Source organism: Medicago sativa, chromosome 8, assembly GCF_051527215.1.
Source record: "Medicago sativa cultivar Bolivia chromosome 8, Bolivia_mono, whole genome shotgun sequence".
NCBI lineage: Eukaryota > Viridiplantae > Streptophyta > Magnoliopsida > Fabales > Fabaceae > Medicago > Medicago sativa.
In genome coordinates this window covers 30,544,961-30,566,388 of record NC_140756.1, presented here as the reverse complement: position 1 = coordinate 30,566,388, position 21,428 = coordinate 30,544,961, and the positions used below count along the sequence as shown (strand labels likewise).

Here is a 21,428-nt window from a genome sequence, read left to right as displayed (position 1 = left end):
AACATCATCATTTTCGTCTGAATGCAAAGGTAATGTGTATATAAACCTTTCCCTAGTCGATTTTTAGGCGATTAAGCTTTGATCACGTTGTATGATCTTCACTGTACTTTTCCGGAATATGTAATCCGCACTGTATTCATGCATTCCGGATAACATTTTCCGGACACCAGCAGTACAGAAACTGTGTTCATTTTCTGACTCTGTTTTGCACTGTTTTCAGTCATGGTTGTTCCTGTTGATCCCCCGAATGATGATGTACCTCAGAATGAACCTCCTGTTGTGGACCCGCTTCTTTTACTTGAATATGCGCATGATTCCGGAGATGCCAAATCCGAGAATCCCCCACCACCACCCCCGAAAGTAGTGGATGCTCCTCCTCCTATTCCTCCTGTTGTACCACCTCCAGTTGTTGCTGTTTGTATTGACCAGCGAGAACATTTTACCACCAAACACAAGTTTGCAACACAGAATGATTTGTTGGAGTGGGTTCAAGAGAAATCTAGGAAGCTTGGGTTTTCCACTGTTATTGGTAAATCTGATAACGGTGGCAACGGAAGAAATGCATTTGTTACTTTGATATGTGAAAGGGGAGGTTCATACACTGAGTACAAGAGAAAGAGTCGGCGTGAGATAGCTGGTTCGGTTAAATGTGAGTGTCCATTTAGGATGAGAGGTTACTTGTTGACTGGTGGTGAGTGGAGCCTCAAAGTTGGTGATGGTAAACACAACCATGGCATGACAGATGTGTTGAAAGGTCATAAAATCGTCGGTCGTCTAAACCCAAATGAATGTGTTCACCTTGAAGAGATGGTGGAATCTAATGTTCCTCCGAGGCAAATGCTTACCAACTTAAAGAAGAGGAACCGTACCACTTCAACTACCATCAAACACGTTTATAATGCTACTTACAGATATAGGCGGTCCATTAGGGGTACGAGGAATGACATGCAACATCTTTTGAAGTCTTTGGTTGATAATGGTTACGTTTTTCATTGTAGGAAGTATCATGATTCTGATGAAGTCAGTGATGTTTTTTGGGCACATCCAGAGTCTATCAAGTTGTTTAACACTTTCTCCACGGTGCTTGTGTTGGATTCCACATACAAGACAAACAAGTATCGTCATCCATTGCTTGAGTTTGTCGGTAACACCTCTACCATGAAAACATTCTCCATTGCTTTTGCCTATATGATGTTTGAGAGGCAAGACAATGTTTATTGGGCTCTTGAGAGGTGTCGTGAGATGTTGCACTCCAAAGATATCTATCCCAAAGTAGTTGTCACTGATCGGGACAATGTTTTGATCAATGCTGTGGAAAAGGTTTTCCCTAAAGCTACTACTTTGTTGTGCTCATATCACATTGGACAAAATGTGAGAGCAAAGTGTAAAGTGGATTGCAAAGTGACGGATCTCAAAGGCAAGAATGGGCAATCGATTAAGCCTGGTTCGGTTGTGAAGACTGTGATGGCTGCATGGATGGATATTGTGGACTCCGACACGGAGGGAGCATATATTGATAATTGGACCCGGTTCAAAGTTGTATGCGCAAAATTTCCCAAGTTTTTGGATTATGTTGAAAAGACAATTTTGGATCCGGTTAAGGATAAGTTTGTGAGGTTTTGGGTTGACAAACACCTTCATATGGGGAATACTACAACAAACAGAGCTGAATCTGCACACGCTCGGTTGAAAAAGTATCTGAGTAGTAGTGTGGGTGATTTGAGCACAAACTGGAAATCCGTTCATGCCATGCTAGAGCTGCAACATACCACAATACATGCTTCGTTTCAGACGAGCATTATCATGCTTGAACATTGGCTCAAAGAAAAGGTGTTGTGGTCTAGGTTGATCCGGAACATTTCAAGGGAAGCTTTGCATCATCTCGTAGTGGAGTACAATAAAGCACTTGAAATTGGTACCAATAAATCAAGATGTCGTTGTTTGAGTTTGATCACTTACGGATTACCGTGTGCGTGTATGCTAGCTTTGAAGATCAAGAACGGCACTGCCATTCGTTTGGAAGAAAATCACACCCACTGGAAGAGGTTGGGGTTCGAGTACGAGGTTGACCCGAAGCTTAAAAAAGAAGACATCTCTCTATTGCCAGAATGGGATATTCTCTAGGTATTTTTTCCCAACACTGTGTTAGTTTATGTTATGCCCAGGATTTCTGTTTCTGTATTATGTACTGGTGCAATCCGGATTACATAATCCGGACATAACAGATGTATTCCGGATTATGTAATCCGGATAAGTAGCATTTACGCCCCATGCAAGTGCATTTAAGGCTCATGCAAAGGGTGTATCGGGAAGTTCCGGATTATACAATCCGGATTACCTTGTCTATTTCGGATTGTATAATCCGGAAGACACCAGTAGTAACAGAATGGCATGTTTCTGACTGGTTTTCTTCTGACTGTTTTGTTACACATTGTAGGCGCGGTTCAAGGACGCCGATTACAACATGAAAGTGCATTTGAAAGAACAATTCCGGCAATTTATTTTACCCGAAACCACCTCTATGCGTCCACCGCCAAATAAGGTCACCACCAAAGGAGCTCCAAAGAAAGATAAGCAAAGCATTCGATCGACAAGGCGGTCCCCTTCCCTATGGGAGATTGTTGACTCCCAAGAGCAAGAAACGCAGGGTTCACAGACACGGTCAACAGGGACAAGTAGAAAGAGAGCATGGAAAAGCAACATGTCTCCTACTCCTCCTAAGCCAATTCCAAAAAATCCCAAGAAGCCAACACCCGTTGAGGTCCACATACCAAACAAAGACCAAATCCCAATTTGGATGCATGGCTTTATTCAAAAGGTTACGGATGTACCCGGTGATGGCCATTGTGCGTTCCGAGCAGTTGTGGTCCTACGTAACTTGACTGTTGATGATCACGTATTAGTCCGGTACAATCTTTACAAAGAGCTTATCGGTGTAGAAAATGACCGCTATCGGAGGATGATTAATGATGATAGGCGGTATAACGAGGTCTTGGACGCTCTATCCTACTCCGATATTGGCATTGCACCACCGGATAAATGGATGACAATGCCGGATATGGGGTTCCTCATCGCACAGAAATTCAACCAAACGGTTGTTGTGTTGTCCATTGGGAAATCAGAAACCTTTTTCCCTCTATGTGGTCCACCGCCTCCTCCAACTATCGATCCGTTGATATGTCTGGCATATGTGAATGACAACCATTTTATGGCCTTGAAATTGAAGGATGGTTGTCCGATTCCTCCCACTTCCGCTCTATGGAGACAATACCATCGAGAGGATGCAGACACATGGCCTGATAGATATGTCAGTCGTATGGCAGATTATAATGAGCTAAGTCGGGCGGCGGGTGTAGAGGTCATAAAAGATGATGAAGAATTGCACGTTGTTGAAAATCTTGATCCCGATGAGAGGGTTGGTGCTGGACCTGCTCCTGTTGTGAAGGTTGAAGTGGATGATAGTCTCATTGATCTTTCGGCGCCATAGATTAGATATATATCATTAGTTTAGTTGAAATGTATATCATTAGGTGAAATGTGTAATGATATAAATTCAACTCTTTTTTGGTATAATGATATATATATATATATATATAATCATTTTTTGAAATAATATTTAAGTTAATTGTCTTTTATACAAACATATATAATGATTTATTGAAAAAAAATGATAAAAACCACAATGACATGAAAATCTGTTCAGTTCTGTGCACTGATTCATTCCGGATTATATAATCCAGAAATCCCCGAGGGTAATTTTGGAAAAAAAATAGGGCGCGCTAGGAAAGGCATAGGGTGGGAAAAGTAATACCCTAAATTTTATCATACATCTCCCACACCACAACACTTTCTCTTTCTTCTCTCCCTCGTTGCTCCTCCCACCCCCACAACATCATCAACCTCAAACATGATTTCTGGGTTTATATTTCACTCTTTTTTCCTTATTTTTTTTATTTATCGTCAAAACATTGCTTATGACATTCAAGTTCATCATATAAAAATAATAACCAGTGGACATTGTTAAGTTCATCAGAGAAACCTTGAATTGAATTCATGCCTGTTTTTGTTTCAGACCTGATTATGATATCTAAGTCCATACTACTTGTTTTTAACGTTGTTAGGTTACTAAAGGAAGAGATCAAAAGAAGAAATTGAATAAATAACCCCCAAAAGAAGAAATATAGGGTCAAAATTGAATAAGCATAATGTTATTGAACATATAACCTTAATGACAAAGAAAACACTCAAAACAACAATGTTCTTGCAAGAGTTACCATAAAAAAAAACTCTACATGAGCAGATGTTGTACACTGCTTACATTTTTTTTTTCCAGAAAATCCATTCCATTTTTTTAGTTAAAAATCAATTTCTAATGCATAATATGATTAGGCGACAAACAACTGGAAGCAGCAGAAGCTAACAAAAAAAGACGAAGACAGATACATCAATTTCTAGTGCGTTTGAATCTGCTAATATTCTCCTATTGATCTTCAATGGTAATATAAACTACTTGGTATCCTTATCTCTCTCCAAAGTAGTTTAAGATGTCTAAATGTATTCCAGTAAGACAGTGAGAGGTACTCCCTCCGTTTCAAAATGAGTGTCGCTTTAGCCAATTGCACACAAATTAAGGAATGGAATTAGGGGTTGAAATGGGCTAGGCCGAGCCGGGCTTTGTAAGGCCTAAGCCTGACCTAATTCAAAAATTATAGGCCTGAGCCTGGCCTATTACCCGTCATAGGCTTATTTTCGAGGTCTGGCCTGGCCTTTTTAAAGGCCTGATGAAGCCTGAAAGCCTATTTAAAAGCCTATTTTACACTAAGGCCTAGGAACATCTATAAGCCTACCACTAAATAGGCCAAAACTTATGAAGGCCTAAAACACACAAATATGACTTCTACTAAATAACAAATACTTACGAAGGGCTAATCACACCAATATATCTGCTACTAAATAGCCAAATCATATGAAAGCTTGAGTTTATAAAAATAAAGCATCAACATTATCAATAATGAAATGCATATTATATATTAAAAGCTTAATAGGCCGGCCCGACGAGCTTAATAGGCTTTTTTGTAAGCCTTAGCCTAGCCTATTTAAGTAAATAGGCTTTATAAAAAGCTTGAGCCTGGCCTTTTTATTAAACGAGATGGGCCGAGCTAGGCTTTAAATAGGCTAGGTCATAGGCCCTTGTCGGACGGCCTAGCCTGTTCCCACCCCTAAATGGAATAAAGTAGTCAAATGTCACAACAATTTTACCAAATTATCCTAATCATCTATTGGTTTGTTTTTCATTAAAGAAAAAAGGTTAGTGTTAACTTGTGCCCTCAGGGCACATGTTAAGAATCTAAAAATGGAATTAAATAATAAATTTTGTCTTGAAAAGATAAGATTTCAAATTTCAAGAATATTGAATGCACAATTTCCAACAAAATATTTCTTTCTTTGGCTTCTTAACTTGTGCCTTGAGGGCACAAGATAACATTTCCCAAGAAAAAAATAATACTTTGGAAGTAGTGTAACATAGTATTAATTGAAGGGTACAATTGAAAAGAAAAAGTTATTATTGCATTGAAAATCGAAAATGACATTCATTTTGAAACAAATTTTTTTTGCTAAAGCGACACTCATTTTAAAACGGATGGAGTAGAAGATAGTGAGCAGAAAAATATAGTATAGACAGCCTATAGTAATATTAGTGTTCCTTTTCAATCTAGTGGTTAAAAAAAAAAAATTTCCCATGGTGGGAAATGATTCTCCTTTCCCATGTGAAATGCCAAAGACAAGCACCAAATTACACACAAATGCCAAGTGGATTTACCCCCACACATTACCTTTCACTCCATTAATTTCATCCCTCAATTATCATACATTGTTGTCCTTATTCAACCGTACCTTAGATTCCACTCAACCCTTCTTTCATTCATTCATTCCCTCTCTTTTCTTTCAAAAAATTGATTGATTTAATACATGTGACATTATTTAGGATACTGTCTGTGCCTACCTTGCCAGACACTGCACCTAGCCACCCTATACCTCTGCCATATACGGCTGTCAACGGCGGTGATTAAGGGTAGTTGAGATATGGTAACTTTTTCCCATCACAAGGTTTTTTTTATTTCCACCCCCAAAATCTTGTTCGGCCTCATTCTTCAATTCCATTAAAAACTTAGGCAAAAGTGGCTAAAATTTCAGGAACAATGACATTTTGATCATTGAATGTGTAATGAGTAGTCACAATAGTCTATTAATGTATCGAAAATTTCAAAATAATCTTTGATTATACATTATATTAATCAAAATAGTTTTTTACGTTAAAATATGTCGTTAATATTGTCATATTAAGCTCTCAATATACTTACTTATTGTCATATTAGTCCTTATGAGTATTTATTTACTATCACATGAGTCCTTATATGAAAAGAGTTAATGTCATCGTTGAGGGACTATTTTAATGTCAGATACTATTTTGACTAATGAATTACACAATCAGCAATTATTTTAAAATTTTGATATATTAAAAGACTTGTGATTATTTATTACATATTTATGGATCAAAAGGACTATTATCCAAAATTTAAAACAAGGTATAGTGGAGGAAAGAAGTGAGACAAGTTTCCATATTTGTTGGAAACTTTTTCAGAATCAAATAAACTTTTTCATTCCTTATTATCCCCAAAAAATTATTAAAATTTCCTGTCTATGTCTCTGCATTTCCATTAAATTTATCATCTGTTTTTCATTCTCTTTTTGTCAGATATTAATATTATTGTGCTGGTGAAGTTGATCCTCGTGAGTGTTCAGTTTTGATTTTCATTTTATTTTGTTTTATTTAATCTGTAAATATTATGTTCTTATTTTATACTAATGTTCTTATTTTATACTGAATATTATTTTTGAATTGTGTAGAAAATGTCTATATCCTAATTTTATTTGGTCACTACTTGTTACCAAGTTGTATTGATTCACATACTTACTAGTAGTAGTATTTCTTTTATTTGTATTTTGAAAAATGTACATACACAAAATATATTTGTAATTAGTACTAATTAGCATCTATCATTTTTTTACTTTCTTTTTAGTAGAATAAAATGCCTTAGGATATTGTTTAAACAACTAAAACAAGTAAATTTGTATAAAAAAAAGTTGTGTACATGTTACATTGAAAAAAAAAATTAACTTATATTTTTCATACAAAATTTATTTTTATAGATTTCTTAATCAATACTCTTAGACAGTCTTAAACAAAAAGATTATTTAAAATGAAAATCATCAAGAAATTTTAATCTTTAAGCAAAATGTTAGGGGTAACATTACTACTAGCTACCACTATTCGAGGTACTGCTTCTCAAAAGTCCCACACTCAATAATACATTAGAACTTTTTTGGCCTAAATGCTTGTCATATCTTACGTGCAAATCACTCAATTCCATTTATGCTTGTTACTAATTTATGATTACATAAAACACATCGTACTAAGATTCTGTGGTTGCTCGACAGTATTATCTTACTAGATTGGATTTTTGGACTGATTATGAAACTAACTAAACTAACCTCTGCTTGGTGTGGTTCATGTTGTGGTTTAAAGCTTTATGTACCACCCTAAAATACGCTTTGTGGAATCAACTTAATGTTGACTAACCAACTTGGTTCCTTTTCAATTGTCCATTGTTTAGAATTTTTTATTAGTTTATATGTTTATAATTGGATTAAATATGTTTTTGTTTCCTATAAATATTCTACCTTTGGTCTTTGTTTTTAAATCAATTCAGGTGTATCATTCAAAATTTTGAATTTTTTTTGCAATTATGTTTAGTACTTCTTTCGATTATTATTATAAGTAAAAATTTATTTTTTGAATTTATGGTGATTGTAAACCTAACCATATTTCTAGCAGCAAACATCCATAGATGTATTTATTCTAGATCCATTATTTAAAAGTCTTGTTTGAGAACTTAATAAATCAAAAGATCAATTTAAAAACAATTGAGTTCGAAAAAGCATTAAGCACGAGAATAAAACATTTATATAATAAAAATAAGATTATATATAATCAGTCATAAGGAGGGTTAACTTCATTTAATCTCAATATAAAGAGAAATTAGCTACTCATGCTCATAATCAATAGTATATATATAAAGTAAGGTTTTTTATGTCACATGTCACTTCCACATTCATTCTCAATATTTTTATTATTTTTTCTATTTTATTTAACATAAATATCTCAACAAACTTTTGATCTTATGCACTCAGTATTTTTTATCTCAACAAACTACACTTCAATTAATCAATCAATAGTATATATATAAAGTAAGGTTTTTTATGCCACATGTCACTTCCACATACATTCTCAATATTTTTATTATTTTTTCTATTTTATTTAACATAAATATCTCAACAAACTTTTGATCTTATGCACTTAGTATTTTTTATCTCAACAAACTACACATCAATCAATCAATCAATAGTATATATATAAAGTAAGGTTTTTTATGCCACATGTCACTTCCACATTCATTCTCAGTATTTTTATTATTTTTTCTATTTTATTTAACATAAATATCTCAACAAACTTTTGATCTTATGCACTCAGTATTTTTTATCTCAACAAACTACACATCAATCAATCAATCAATAGTATATATATAAAGTAAGGTTTTTTATGCCACATGTCACTTCCACATTCATTCTCAATATTTTTATTATTTTTTCTATTTTTAAAAACCAATATTTTATTTAACAAAAATCGGGTTTTCGGGTTACTTGATCGGATTGCTCCGAAACATCCCCAGAAAATCAGAAAAAATTCAAGGACCATGACTCCCATAGAAGGGACTTCTTACGGGACTCCGCCCCTCAAAATCCAAAATTCCATCGTTTAGACCCATTTTTCATTTTTATTAATTTTTCATATTCTCAGAAAAATCCGAAAAAATTTTCATTAGTTTTATTTGATTTTTAGAATTTTTTGGTACTATTTTTTATATTTTTATGATTTTATTTGACAGGTTTTTAGCATTTTTTACTTAGTTTTTTGTTGTTTTTAAAAGGAAAACTCAAAACTATTGAAATGTGAGAGAGTTTGATGGCTGATTATACATAAGAATTGTCCGTATTATAAAATCCGAAATAGTAAACATGAATCCAAATTTTAAAATCCGGAATGCACAAGGGCATTTTTAGAAATTTTACAGGGCGCGGGAGAAGGCAATAGGGGGGAAAGTAATAGTCCATGTTTAAAGGACCCAAAACTATTACCACTTGGACTAATTCATTATTGATTTTGTTACACTTTTTATTCTTGCATTAGACATTCATCTCATCATTTATATTTATTTTTAATTTTTTTTGAAATATTTATATTTATTTTTATGATATTATTATAATTGTAAATTTAAATAAATTCAATCTAATATACTGACACGTGTATTCGTGCACACAAACTTATAAAACTTATTTAATATCCAACCCGGGCAACGCCGGGTATTTAAACTAGTAGTTTTATAAGAGAGATGATGTGAAGATTAATAATTTGCATCCAACTCTCTCTCTCTCTCTCTAAATCTTCTCAATCTCTAACTTGATTCGCTAAGACATTAGTGAATTGTTCTGCATGTTTTCCTTTCAAATATTTGTTTTGATTCGCTAAGCAATTTGTTAGCTCACTTAGCGAATGACCCAATGCTCAGATTTATTGTTCTTTGCATTTCTTGGTCCTCCACACTACAAAGGGATATAATCAAAACTAAAACCTAAATATCTAATATGTATAATATATCAGGGTTTTTTCATATGTTTCTTGAAGTATAAGTTAATAAGTGTCATATAATATTATTAAAAACTACGTAAGTTTGACACTTATCAACACATTAATTACACTACCAAATTTTCTTAATAGATGTGCAAAAAGTACAATGGATTCTTATAAGGGTAGTGTTAACTTGTGCCTTTAGGGCACATGTTAAGAAATCTCAAAAAAAAAATATTCTCTTAAACTTTGTGCATTCAACTCATTAAAACATTAAAGATTAAATTTAATGCACGCATTCCAATATATTATTTTTACATTTGGCTTCTAAACTTGTGCCTTAAGGGCACAAGTTAACATTTCCCTTCTTATAAATAAGGACAATTGATGTATTCACTAAAATATCATCTATACTATATATAAAGGTAATACATAGTTTTATGGTGACTTTTTCACTTTCAATTATACCCTCCTTAAAAAAAATTGCTTAGATATTTATATTGTTGCTGTCATTCGATCAAAAGTGTAAGAATTTATATTATATATTTGCTATATTGTTAGTGTTATTGAAAAATATACGTATAGTTTGTTACAATATGAAAGTGTAAAATATCTTTATCTATAATTTTAATCAAAATTTCATTAAGACAATATCGAAAGAAGTCTGTCATTCATGAACACACATATATACATAGAGATTTTGGTGGGATCCTCAAAGAATCAAATTTCTTTAGGCTTTTGTGTGCAAGTTTATAGGGGGAGGGATCCTCTCTAAAAAGTGTGAAATGAGCAAATGACTCACTTAATTTAGGACAGAGTGAGTATTAAAATTCTCCATTAATCCATTAATCGATTTTGTTGCTTCTCCATTTCCAATACTTGATGTATTTTCAGCGAAAAGGAAGTTCAAGAGAATCACTTAACATTTTTTTATTCAATTAAATTATTTACATTATCGTCCAATAAAATTTTGCATGTGTTTAACGTTCCCACGTCAGCTGAGGTTTGATTAAAATGTGAGTAAGGGACTAGAAAATAAAAAAGGAGGTGAACATCGAGAGCTCAAAAAAACTTAAGAGGATTAAAATCGCACAATTGTGAAACTTCATGAGTTTAAATTGCATTTAACCCTTATTTTAACACTAATGTTACCCAAGTTATGTTGCTACTAATAAATTGTCCATTGCCACCATGGTAGATAATGACAAGAACTTAAGTGGGGGGACCATTTCCTATGAAACAAGCTTATAATCGACAAAATACAATTTTGTCACTGACATAAGATACCTCAATGGGAGACAAGACCCTAACATTGTTGAAATCAAAATAAAAGAGCAACATAAATTTAGAGCAATGGTGGGCTCTGTGCGATCCCATTCAACAAGAAGTTGCCTGCATTTTCGTTGACATTATGTACTTTGTGTCTCTCCAAATTACATAAACCACACTATCTTTGGGGCAACATTTTTTTAGAGAGACCTAACAAAACAGAGGGGACATTGATAGAGTACATTTTTAATTAGGGATTTGAAATAATGGGGTCATTGAATTTAATATTGCATTGAATTTTAAGTTTATGATTTCCATGTTGACACGTAGTTGAGTTACCACACGGCCATCCTCTCACGATCATCAATGTGTTTGCGAGGTGAAATGGAAATTTCTGTCGAGAAATATATAAACCTGAAATGCCGGCCATGGCATGACATATTTACAGATTATTCATCAACGGGATTCTGGTGTTGATGGTAAAATTTAAACTCTCGCTTTTGCAGAATATGAATGAACTCCTTACCAATAAAATCAACATGTATTGACAAAAAAAAGTACATGTAACGTAACTCCCCTCGATCACACAATAATTATCATAGATGTTTATGAGATTAATTAGAATAGACTGACGGTATAAAACAACTTTACACTGTCAGCCAATTAAAATTACTTAATTCGACACATTAGCCTAATGTTAAAGATAAAAAAAAAAAAAAATCAAATAAATTATTTTTCAATAAATGCCTTCAATAAATTCTTTAAGCGAGGGGTAGTAATCTCCAACATATCAGTGTCCAATAAGTGACTAAATTGAGACAAACACGACTAAAAACATAGTAAATTTTTATTCAAAGCTACTTAATGTTAGCTAAAGCATCGGTGCACTAGTTCGCTTCCTCATATGAATGTTGAATGACCATATCCAACAATCTACAAATCTTTAGGATGAGAGCCATTCCACAAGTCGTACCACATGCCCCCGAGTTGAGAATCTTCGCCATTGCTGCCAAATCAACATGCATCTCAATTAATGCGCGTAAATCAAGCCTTCTCGCATATTTCAAACCTTCAAACACACCCCACAACTTCCTTGTAAAGGCGCTACACATCCCCACACACCGAGCCATTCTCCTTGGCTATCTCTAATAACCCTCCACAACCAGCTATCTCACCCTCCTTATACAAGCCATATGTGTTCAATTTTACCCAACCATATGATGAGGTTTCTACCTTATATGAACAATCTCACGACAAACATCTTAAACCACATGATTAGTCTTAATCGACATAACATACTCCTTTAAATACCGTATTGGATGTATAAATGTGATCAGATGCATTAATTATTTAATAAACTTTAAAAAGTTTTTTTTATTTATAAATGTGATCAAATGAAGTATATATCTTGCTCTATTTTTCAAGTTGGCGTTATATTCATGCATAGTCATCACGTAGTAACCAGTATGACCTGGATGAAAGCAAGGGACAAGTCACCTTTATTGCAGCAAAGTGAAGCTTTTGTGGGGCCACGAATATAATGGGTTTGACCTCGTCATGAAACTCAGAGCTGGCTAACTTGCATATCAAAGTTCATTGCGCGGATTAAATTTGCCTTAGTTGGAGCATGTTCAAGACTTGATGATGAAAAAGACAAGGTGCATGCACATATTAGGATATGGAATTCTTGCTTAAATTTGTAATATGCATGTAAACATAAGTTATACTATAACAGTGAATTTACCAACAAATATAGTGTCCCACACCTAGCCGATAATTGAGTCCTTTATGATCAATGTATATGAAAGAATCAAATCAAATAATAATAAAATAAATATATATTACAATGAAAATGATCATGTCTTAGGACATTCCCCGTTCATATATTTTTGAGATTAATTCTAGTAATTCAACGTGTGAGAAGCACCCTTTTTATTGGTGGTGTCCGGGATTCGAACCCCAGACCTTTTTTGGTGGTGTCCGGAATTCGAACCCCAGACCTTACATATATTATACAGTATCCTTACCAACTGAGTTAAGCTCACGGAGATATGTGAGAAGCACCCTAATGATACACATAAATATTTCAAAAGCCATTGAAAATTAACAAACGAAAACCTTTGGTCATAATAGTCAAATAAATTTCGTTCATATATGATCAATGGTTAAGAATAATGCAAAATTCAACCTCTAGAGTCTTCAAATTCATTCATTGTTTGAAATGAAATATTTACCGATATCCGCTCGTATCAATTATAGGTGATCTTCGACATGATCAATTTAACATGTTTACAAGTCATTTGTCAAATTCAGAGAATTTGATTTTGGTGATAACCGACATAAACTAAACTCCTTACTTAAAATATGGTATCGACAAAACGAGTTATTCTTAAAATATATTTACCCCTGCCCTAAAATATTTACCTCTATTTTGAATCACTATGTACACGACCGCCCCCAAAACACCCAAATTCAATAATTTGATACTCTTTTTTTTATGAATAATTTGGTACTCTTATGATGATGTGCTTGGCACTATTATACCATCCAATTTTATTTTTGACACAGGCAGTATATACCAGCACATAGTGGCTCACATGTCTCTCAGCTTAACAAAAATGTTATTGGAACCTTTTTATTAATCTAAAGTTTGCAAAAGTAACACAATGGTTTATCAATTAATGATTGCTTGCTCCAATTATATTTTGTTTTTTGAGAGGTGCCCAATTTTTTTATAAACTTATTTTTTTTCTATGATAAAAAAGAACAATAATTATTCGACAAGCTCAAACAAATTCCCGTATAATATTTAATCCGGCCCACTCTTCTCTACATGGAATCATGCAATTGAGCAATTTAAAAAAAAAATAAAAAATTCATGCATTTGAGCTACCTCCGTTAATTACATGCAGAAAAAAGTTAGTATTAATGAAAACATTTTGATTGTTATCTAGAGTTATTAAAAAAAAAAATTCAATGATAAAAAAGAGAAGGGGTATTTTTGTAAAAATCATTAATAAATGTCAAATTTTGAAAAATCATATTCTCCATTTTTTCTTAAAGAAAATCATATACACCATTTTAACATTGGGTCCATGTTTGCTAACAATCAATTTATTAGACACTCACATCAATTAAAATTTAATGGGGATTTAAATAATTTTATAGGAATAAAAATTGCGCACATTTTTTAATTTTATGGAAGTTTGATTGTTTGAACTAAAAGTTAATGAGTTATCCAAGAGCGTTTAGATGGGATGACACACTAGTTTAACCAAAGTTTTAAGTTCGAATTCAGCCTTGGACAAAAGCAGTGTTAAGTCTCTTAGAGAGATTTTGTTGCCCATTTTAGTCCCATAAAATTTGAGAGATTAATCTCAATAGTTGTACGCGCGGAGGACACTTGATTTAAAAAAAAAAACAAGAGGCTAATGAGTTAAATAGTGTTCAAACTCCTAAAAATGTATATATAAATCCAAAATACATTTAATCTTTCTATTAACCTGGCTAGCCTTATTTTTTGACAACAACTTTCTGATTCATCATAGTTTGGACAGTTTCCTCGACAAATTTCATTCAATCTTATAAAATTTAAAGTCAGCAGAAATTTTGTGTTTTTGAGTTATGAGTTATGACTTGCATGACATGTATAGAAACACCTTTTAGGCTCTGTTTGGTAAAAATAGCGGTTAGCTGATAAGCTAGCTGATAGCTTTTAGCTGGTAAGCTAGCTGATAGCTTTTAGCTGATAAGCTAGTTGAAGTGTTTGGTAAAATTAGCGGTTCAACTGACTGATAAACGTAAAATGACATAAAAGGGCATTCTTGATTCTTAATAAAAGTTATAAATATTGAGAAAAAATATTTCTTGTTTCTTGGTAATTTCTTGTTCAAAAAAAAAAATTATTCGATAATTTAAGTATTTATATACATTTTCTTTTTGAAGACTTTTAAATTAGTTTTCTTGGCTAAAATTTTATTTTGAATTTATTTTCATTCAGTTTTTATACTTTATAAAAAAGAAAAGTATACAATTTTATTTTAAAACAAAATACAACATAATCCAACCATAAGATAAAAAAAACAAAAGTGCTAAATGAACAAAAACAAAGAGAAGTTCTATGAATATTGAACAGACAAGTTTGTATATATACACACACTGAGAACAATTTCTTTGTAGAAAAAGAAATTGCTATAAAAAGATCGTATATTATTAATTTTGAAGTGCCTGTACCGTACTTGATGTTGTTCGTATAGACTCAAAACTAAAATGTACACGTTAATTTAATAGCTAGCCTCGTTTTATTTTATAATACGTAATAAATGAATATTAAGGGTAAAAGTGGATTTTAATTAAAATAATAAGGGTAAAAATGTAATAAAAGATGATAAGCTAGAAGCTATAAGCTCAAACGCTATTTGGAATAGCTTCTGAAAAATAGCTTATAAGCTCGTGAAATAAGCTATAAGCTCGTATTGAAAAAGTGTTACCAAACGGGACTTTTTTTGTCAAACGAGCTTATAAGCTAAAAGCTAAAAGCCAAAAGCTAATGTTTGAGTGTTACCAAACAGTGCCTTAATAAGTGTTTTGGCTCTATGAAAAATGCCAAAGCCAACTGATACTATCTAGCAATATAAAATGATTTTGTTAGTAACGTGGGACAAAAAGATAGGAGAGTTATTTTTTTTTCCTTTCTAAATTTGGTATTCAATATAAATCCAACGATTTGTAGATTAATTTCACCATCTACTAAGAAAGAACCCATTTAAAGTTAAATCAAAACTCTATATAAACTAGTCTACAAAAATGATATCAGAATAATTTAAATAGAAGTCTTTGAGAAAAAGCACATTTGAAGATCTTAGTTACTGGATCAACTTATGTGGGTTTATGAGATATTTGATATATCAAGAAAATTGCTTTTTCATAAATATGTTTTTTCATAAATAATCCCAAGATTAAGGTAATGATCAAAAAAATTAATAGGATCCAAATAATTTATTTATTTTTATTTCTCCTAAGAGATATTGTCCCGAATGGCTAGCGATAATCAATTGTCCAATTAAATTTTTCCTGGCCACAAATCAAGGAAGGTGGTAGAGCATAATTTAGAGGAAATATTGAGTACATCTCGTGAGACTCTCGGGACAATAAGTGTTGCGATACATAACAATTTCCTACATATAATGATCAAAATTATTTATTTTTTTGAAAGAAGAAGAGAAAACTAAAATTAGAATATACATGTAATTTGCTAAAAATGGCATTGACAATCTCTTCACCACAATTTCAATCTACCAAAGTCTTGTTTCCTATTACTTTTAGGAGCCAAATTCGGAATCAATAGAATGATGAGTTGAATCTCTTTGGTCTAAACTAACTAAACAAAGAAAACAAACAAAAAACACAAAGAATAAAAATAAAGAGAAAATTAATTTATTTTATTTTATTTTTTTTAAAAAAAAGACAGAGAAAAATTAAAAGAAAAAAGAAAAAACAAAAGCCAGTTACTGGTTCCAACCAACCTTTTCTGTTTCCTTGTCAATCTAACAGCACAACACAACAAGTTTGTATCATCAAAATCTAAACACAACCCATTTTTCAAAACCAATTAAGGAACCAAAATCAGAGGAAAAGTTTCAAACTTGACTTTTGGGTTTGGTTTTTTTTTCATCTTGTTTTTTTCCTGCAGAAAATGCTTTTTTCTGCAACTTTTTTACCCTTGATGAAAACCATGCATTAATGGAACAAAAAGGGTGAATGGTATGTGGAAAGTAGAAATCTTATAGAGAAAAGAATCAATGAACAAAGAGTTTAACAGCATTGTTAAGGTTTGGGAAGCAGCAGTTAGAAAATCAGCTGGACCAAAGAAAAGGGTAAACAGAATATTCACAACACCAATGTCTGTTTCCCATGTTGATGATGATAATGATGTTTACCAGGTTGAGAAGATTCTCAACAATGGTGATTTTTACACAGGTCAATGGTTGAATAATTTTCCTAATGGTCAAGGTAAATATCTATGGACAGATGGTTGTATGTATGTAGGTGAATGGTTAAAGGGTAATATCACTGGTAAAGGTAGGTTTAGTTGGCCTAGTGGTGCTACCTATGAAGGTGATTTCAAAAATGGTTTTATGGATGGTAAAGGGACTTATATAGGTTGTAATGGTGATACTTATAAAGGTTTTTGGGTTATGGATATGAAGAATGGTAAAGGGACACAAAGTTATTGTAATGGTGATTTTTATGATGGAGAATGGAAAAAAGGGTTGCAAAATGGACATGGGAGGTATCAATGGAAGAATGGGAATCATTATATTGGTCAATGGAGGAATGGTTTGTTTGATGGAAATGGTACTTTGATGTGGCAAAATGGGAATAGATATGATGGTTGTTGGGAAGAAGGTTTTCCTAAAGGGAATGGTACATTTAGGTGGAGTGATGGTAGTTTTTATGTTGGTATTTGGAGTAAAGATTCAAAGGAGGAACAAAGTGGTACTTATTATCCTTCTTCTGGTGATTCCGATGATGATGCTCGTATGGATTGGGATCCTATGGACCTTTTTTCTGTTGATTTGATTGATTGTTATGTTTGTGATCTTGAGAAAGTTTCGATTTTTCCTTCACAGAAGAATTTGAACATGTTTGGTTTAGAGGAAGATAAACAGTTATTGTCGAAGAAAAGTACCGATGTTAATGGTAGGGCTAGGTGGATGTCAGGGGATGAAAGGGTTAGTAATTATAGTTCTGAAGATGGTTCTTATAGCAGTTATGATGGATCAAGGAGTCCTATGATTGATCATTCTGTTCCAAGAGTGCCAAATTTGAGATTAAAGGCTCCGAAGAGACAAGGAGAGACTATTTCCAAAGGGCATAAGAATTATGAGCTCATGCTTAATTTGCAGCTAGGTATCAGGTACTTATCATAGTTTTTACTTTTGATGTGATTAATTCTCATTTTTCATGTTTAGGAAGCTTTCTAGTTTAACTGTGTGTTTGGTTTTGTGGTGCTGAAAATTGATTTTGACTGAATTAATTTTATAAAATTGGTACGTAAAGTTGTTTATGTTTGGATGTATTCGTGAAAAAAGTGATTTTTATCGCTTCATGTTTGGATAGTTTGGATCAGAATTTCTTTTGTGTGTCTACATGTCAGTTAATATGTTTGAGAATTGATTCTATTCTAATAGAAATATTAGCTTTTAAGTAGAATTGATTTTGAGACAATTCTGAAGTTCGAAGCCAGACATAACAATTCATGCTCAGATTACGTCTGGCTTACCCAAACGAGATTCTGGGAGGTTCGAACACAGATTTAGCTTTCTTTTTTTGTTTTTTCCTTTCATTCTAAGTGATATACTGATAGCTTGTTTGCTTTTGCGGTGCCGAAAAATGATTTTGACTTGGCTTATTTTACCACGCTATTGGTGCAATGATGAATAAGGCACTCAAGAAAAAATAATTTTCCTTTCCTTGATTCTAATTTTAATTGCACCTTTATTAATTTGTTGTGCCATAGCACAGACATGCTGTTGGAAGACCTGCTCCAAGTACATCTCTTGATTTGAAGTCTTCTGCATTTGATCCAAAAGAAAAAGTATGGACTAAATTTCCACCCGAAGGATCCAAGCACACACCACCTCACCCGTCTTGCGAGTTTAGATGGAAAGACTACTGTCCAGTAGTGTTCAGGTAATCTTTTGATGATTGTTATTGTCAATTAGGTATGCCGTGTTTTGTATCGGAAAAATCTGCTAAATAGCGGCTATAGTGCTACAGCGTAGCAGAATTTGAACAAAACACTTTTGTTCCGTGATGCACTATTTTGTAAAAAATGTTGTCAAATAGCGAATATAGTGGCATGGAATTTGAACTAACAGCTATGTTCTATGATCTGCAATTGACAACACAGACTTTGTTCATTGATGCTGTAATTGTTTCTTGATCTTTATATACAAAGATTCGGACAATAGAACCTATCTGCTTCTCCGAATTCACCGATCCTAACGGTTCACTGCGTTTATATATGCAGGGCTCTAAGAAAATTGTTCAAAGTAGATCCAGCTGATTACATGATATCATTATGTGGGAATGACGCCCTTCGAGAGCTCTCCTCCCCTGGAAAAAGTGGAAGCTTTTTTTATTTGACGAACGATGACCGATATATGATAAAGACCATGAAGAAATCAGAAGTAAAAGTGAGTAGTTCCCTCTTAGTTGGCCTGATATAATATAAGCCATTAAGCCTTAAGGTTCCTTCTTAGGCATGTATTGTATACTTATCACATTATATGTTTTTGAATTAGTTTCAACTATTGTCAAGTTTACAAGGCTTCTTTGACATGATAGTTCTCAGTTGTAGCTTCGTTATAGATATCATTTTATTTATGTACTACTGAATTATATTTCAGTTGGAACTGTTTAAAATGATTGCAGGTTTTCTTGAGAATGCTTCCTGGTTACTACAAACACGTTCGTGCATTCGAGAACACTCTAGTCACCAAGTTCTTTGGCCTACATTGTGTTAAACTACCAGGAGCTTCACAGAAGAAGGTAATGTTGTGTTTTTGTATAAACTTCTACTTTGACAGAAGTACTTATAATAATAATTGATTACACTCGATACATTTCAGGTTCGGTTCGTCATCATGGGAAATCTATTTTGTTCACAATACGCAATTCATAGGCGTTTTGACTTGAAAGGTTCAACGTTTGGTCGTACAACAGACAAATCTGAGGAAGAAATAGAGCCTACAACAACGCTTAAGGACCTCGACCTAAATTATATATTTCGGTTGCGAAAGTCTTGGTTTCAAGAATTCTGCAGGTACTTATTAATCACTTCTTGTCTCACTCAACATGTGTATCAAGAAATCCAAATTATGTGCAGTCTTAAGTTTGTGCAGTCACTATCTCGGTCATTGGATGAAAATCAAATAGTTCGTTTACAAACTCGTAATATGAACTGTCTGATCCATATCCAACGGTCAAGATGCAATGACTGCAGGAATTTTCAACTGCATCAAATCCATTTTCATGTACCAAGTAGGAGATTGAACTATACTAGTTTTTGTTAAATTAAGCACAATTGACATTTTTACTTGTGCTATGTGAATAAAACATGGTTACATTTTGTAACATTTTTTCATACAGGCAAGTGGATAAGGACTGTGAATTTCTTGAACAAGAAAGAATTATGGATTACAGTATGTTGGTTGGTCTTCATTTTCGAGGAGTATCATGTAGTGATGCCGGTACACCTTCTCGCAGTTCTGGCGCTCAAACTCCAACAGGTTATGTCTTATCTTAGATGGGTTTTCTTAGGTTTTGATTTTTTACTTGAATATTTTCTGAATTCATTACATATACTGCAGGTAACTTCGACGATGGAGCTCCTCGTCTTTCTGGAGTCGATGTGGACCGTATCGTAGTAGATCCTAGCCGGTATAGTCTTTCACACACATAATAGCAAAGTTTTCAAAATTTTCAATAACTATTTAGTTTTGATAGCTAAGTTGTAACTAAATGGTTGCATTTTCTGAAAATATTTGCATTTTGTTTCAATATTTCAGGTGGATTCAATTAGGTATAAACATGCCAGCGCGAGCTGAAATGACTACCCGAAAAAGTTGTGACACACCACAGTTGGTTGGAGAACCAACAGGGGAGATATATGAAATCATAATCTTTTTTGGTATAATAGATATATTACAAGACTATGATATTAGTAAAAAGCTTGAGCATGCTTACAAAGCATTTCAATATGATGCAACTACAATCTCTGCCGTTGATCCAAGACTATACTCGAAACGGTTTCGCGATTTCATCTACAGAGTTTTTGTTGAAGACACTTCTTGAGGGGTTTTGTTTTTGAAATCTGACCAATGCACATTAGTTGGAGGGTATTTTGTGATTGATATGTTACACATTTCTGAAGTTTGTTCATTTTCCCTCCCTATAGTTTGTCAATTTTTCATTTAATTTTAGTCACAGCTAATGTATGTTGTAGTGTAGATTTTGAGAGTTACTAAAGCCTTTTCCAATTGTACATGAAATCATCAAAAGGGTAAAAAAAAACATTGGAAATTATACATTTTTGTACATGAGGTTGAGAGTATTGGTATTTTTTTATTATGTTAAAAAGGTATTAATCATCCTTACCACGTTTTAATGGTATGAGATTTTAAGTGCATGTTTGAATTCACGGTAAAGCTAGTCTCAATTACTCACTTTGAATCAAAAAGTTCATCTTTTAAGCCAAGGTTTGACAAGAAATGGTAAAAAAATTGTGTTAAAATGGGGGAAAAAATATACTAAAGTTTTAGTCATTTGATTTAAAATCATGTTTATCAAACTTCTATTGAAAGTTTTGTTCTTACCTTTTGACCTTAAAACGAAATTGTTGGCT

At 33.2% G+C, this 21,428-nt stretch overlaps 1 protein-coding gene and 1 pseudogene across 1 annotated transcript; both read left to right on the top strand.

Annotated features, from left to right (window-relative positions):
* The first annotated feature begins 204 nt into the window (after positions 1–204).
* Positions 205–3,487, top strand: LOC146898314 (uncharacterized; annotated as a pseudogene).
* A 13,039-nt stretch (positions 3,488–16,526) lies between these two features.
* LOC146898313 (phosphatidylinositol 4-phosphate 5-kinase 4-like) lies at positions 16,527–21,171 on the top strand. The gene is made up of 8 exons (XM_085732065.1): positions 16,527–17,936; positions 18,545–18,712; positions 19,053–19,218; positions 19,457–19,573; positions 19,654–19,847; positions 20,174–20,313; positions 20,395–20,464; positions 20,593–21,171. Exons 1-8 carry the CDS (start codon positions 16,819–16,821, stop codon positions 20,876–20,878), a joined length of 2,259 nt encoding a protein of 752 aa, XP_085588191.1. The 5' UTR covers positions 16,527–16,818; the 3' UTR covers positions 20,879–21,171.
* The last annotated feature ends 257 nt before the right edge of the window (positions 21,172–21,428 follow it).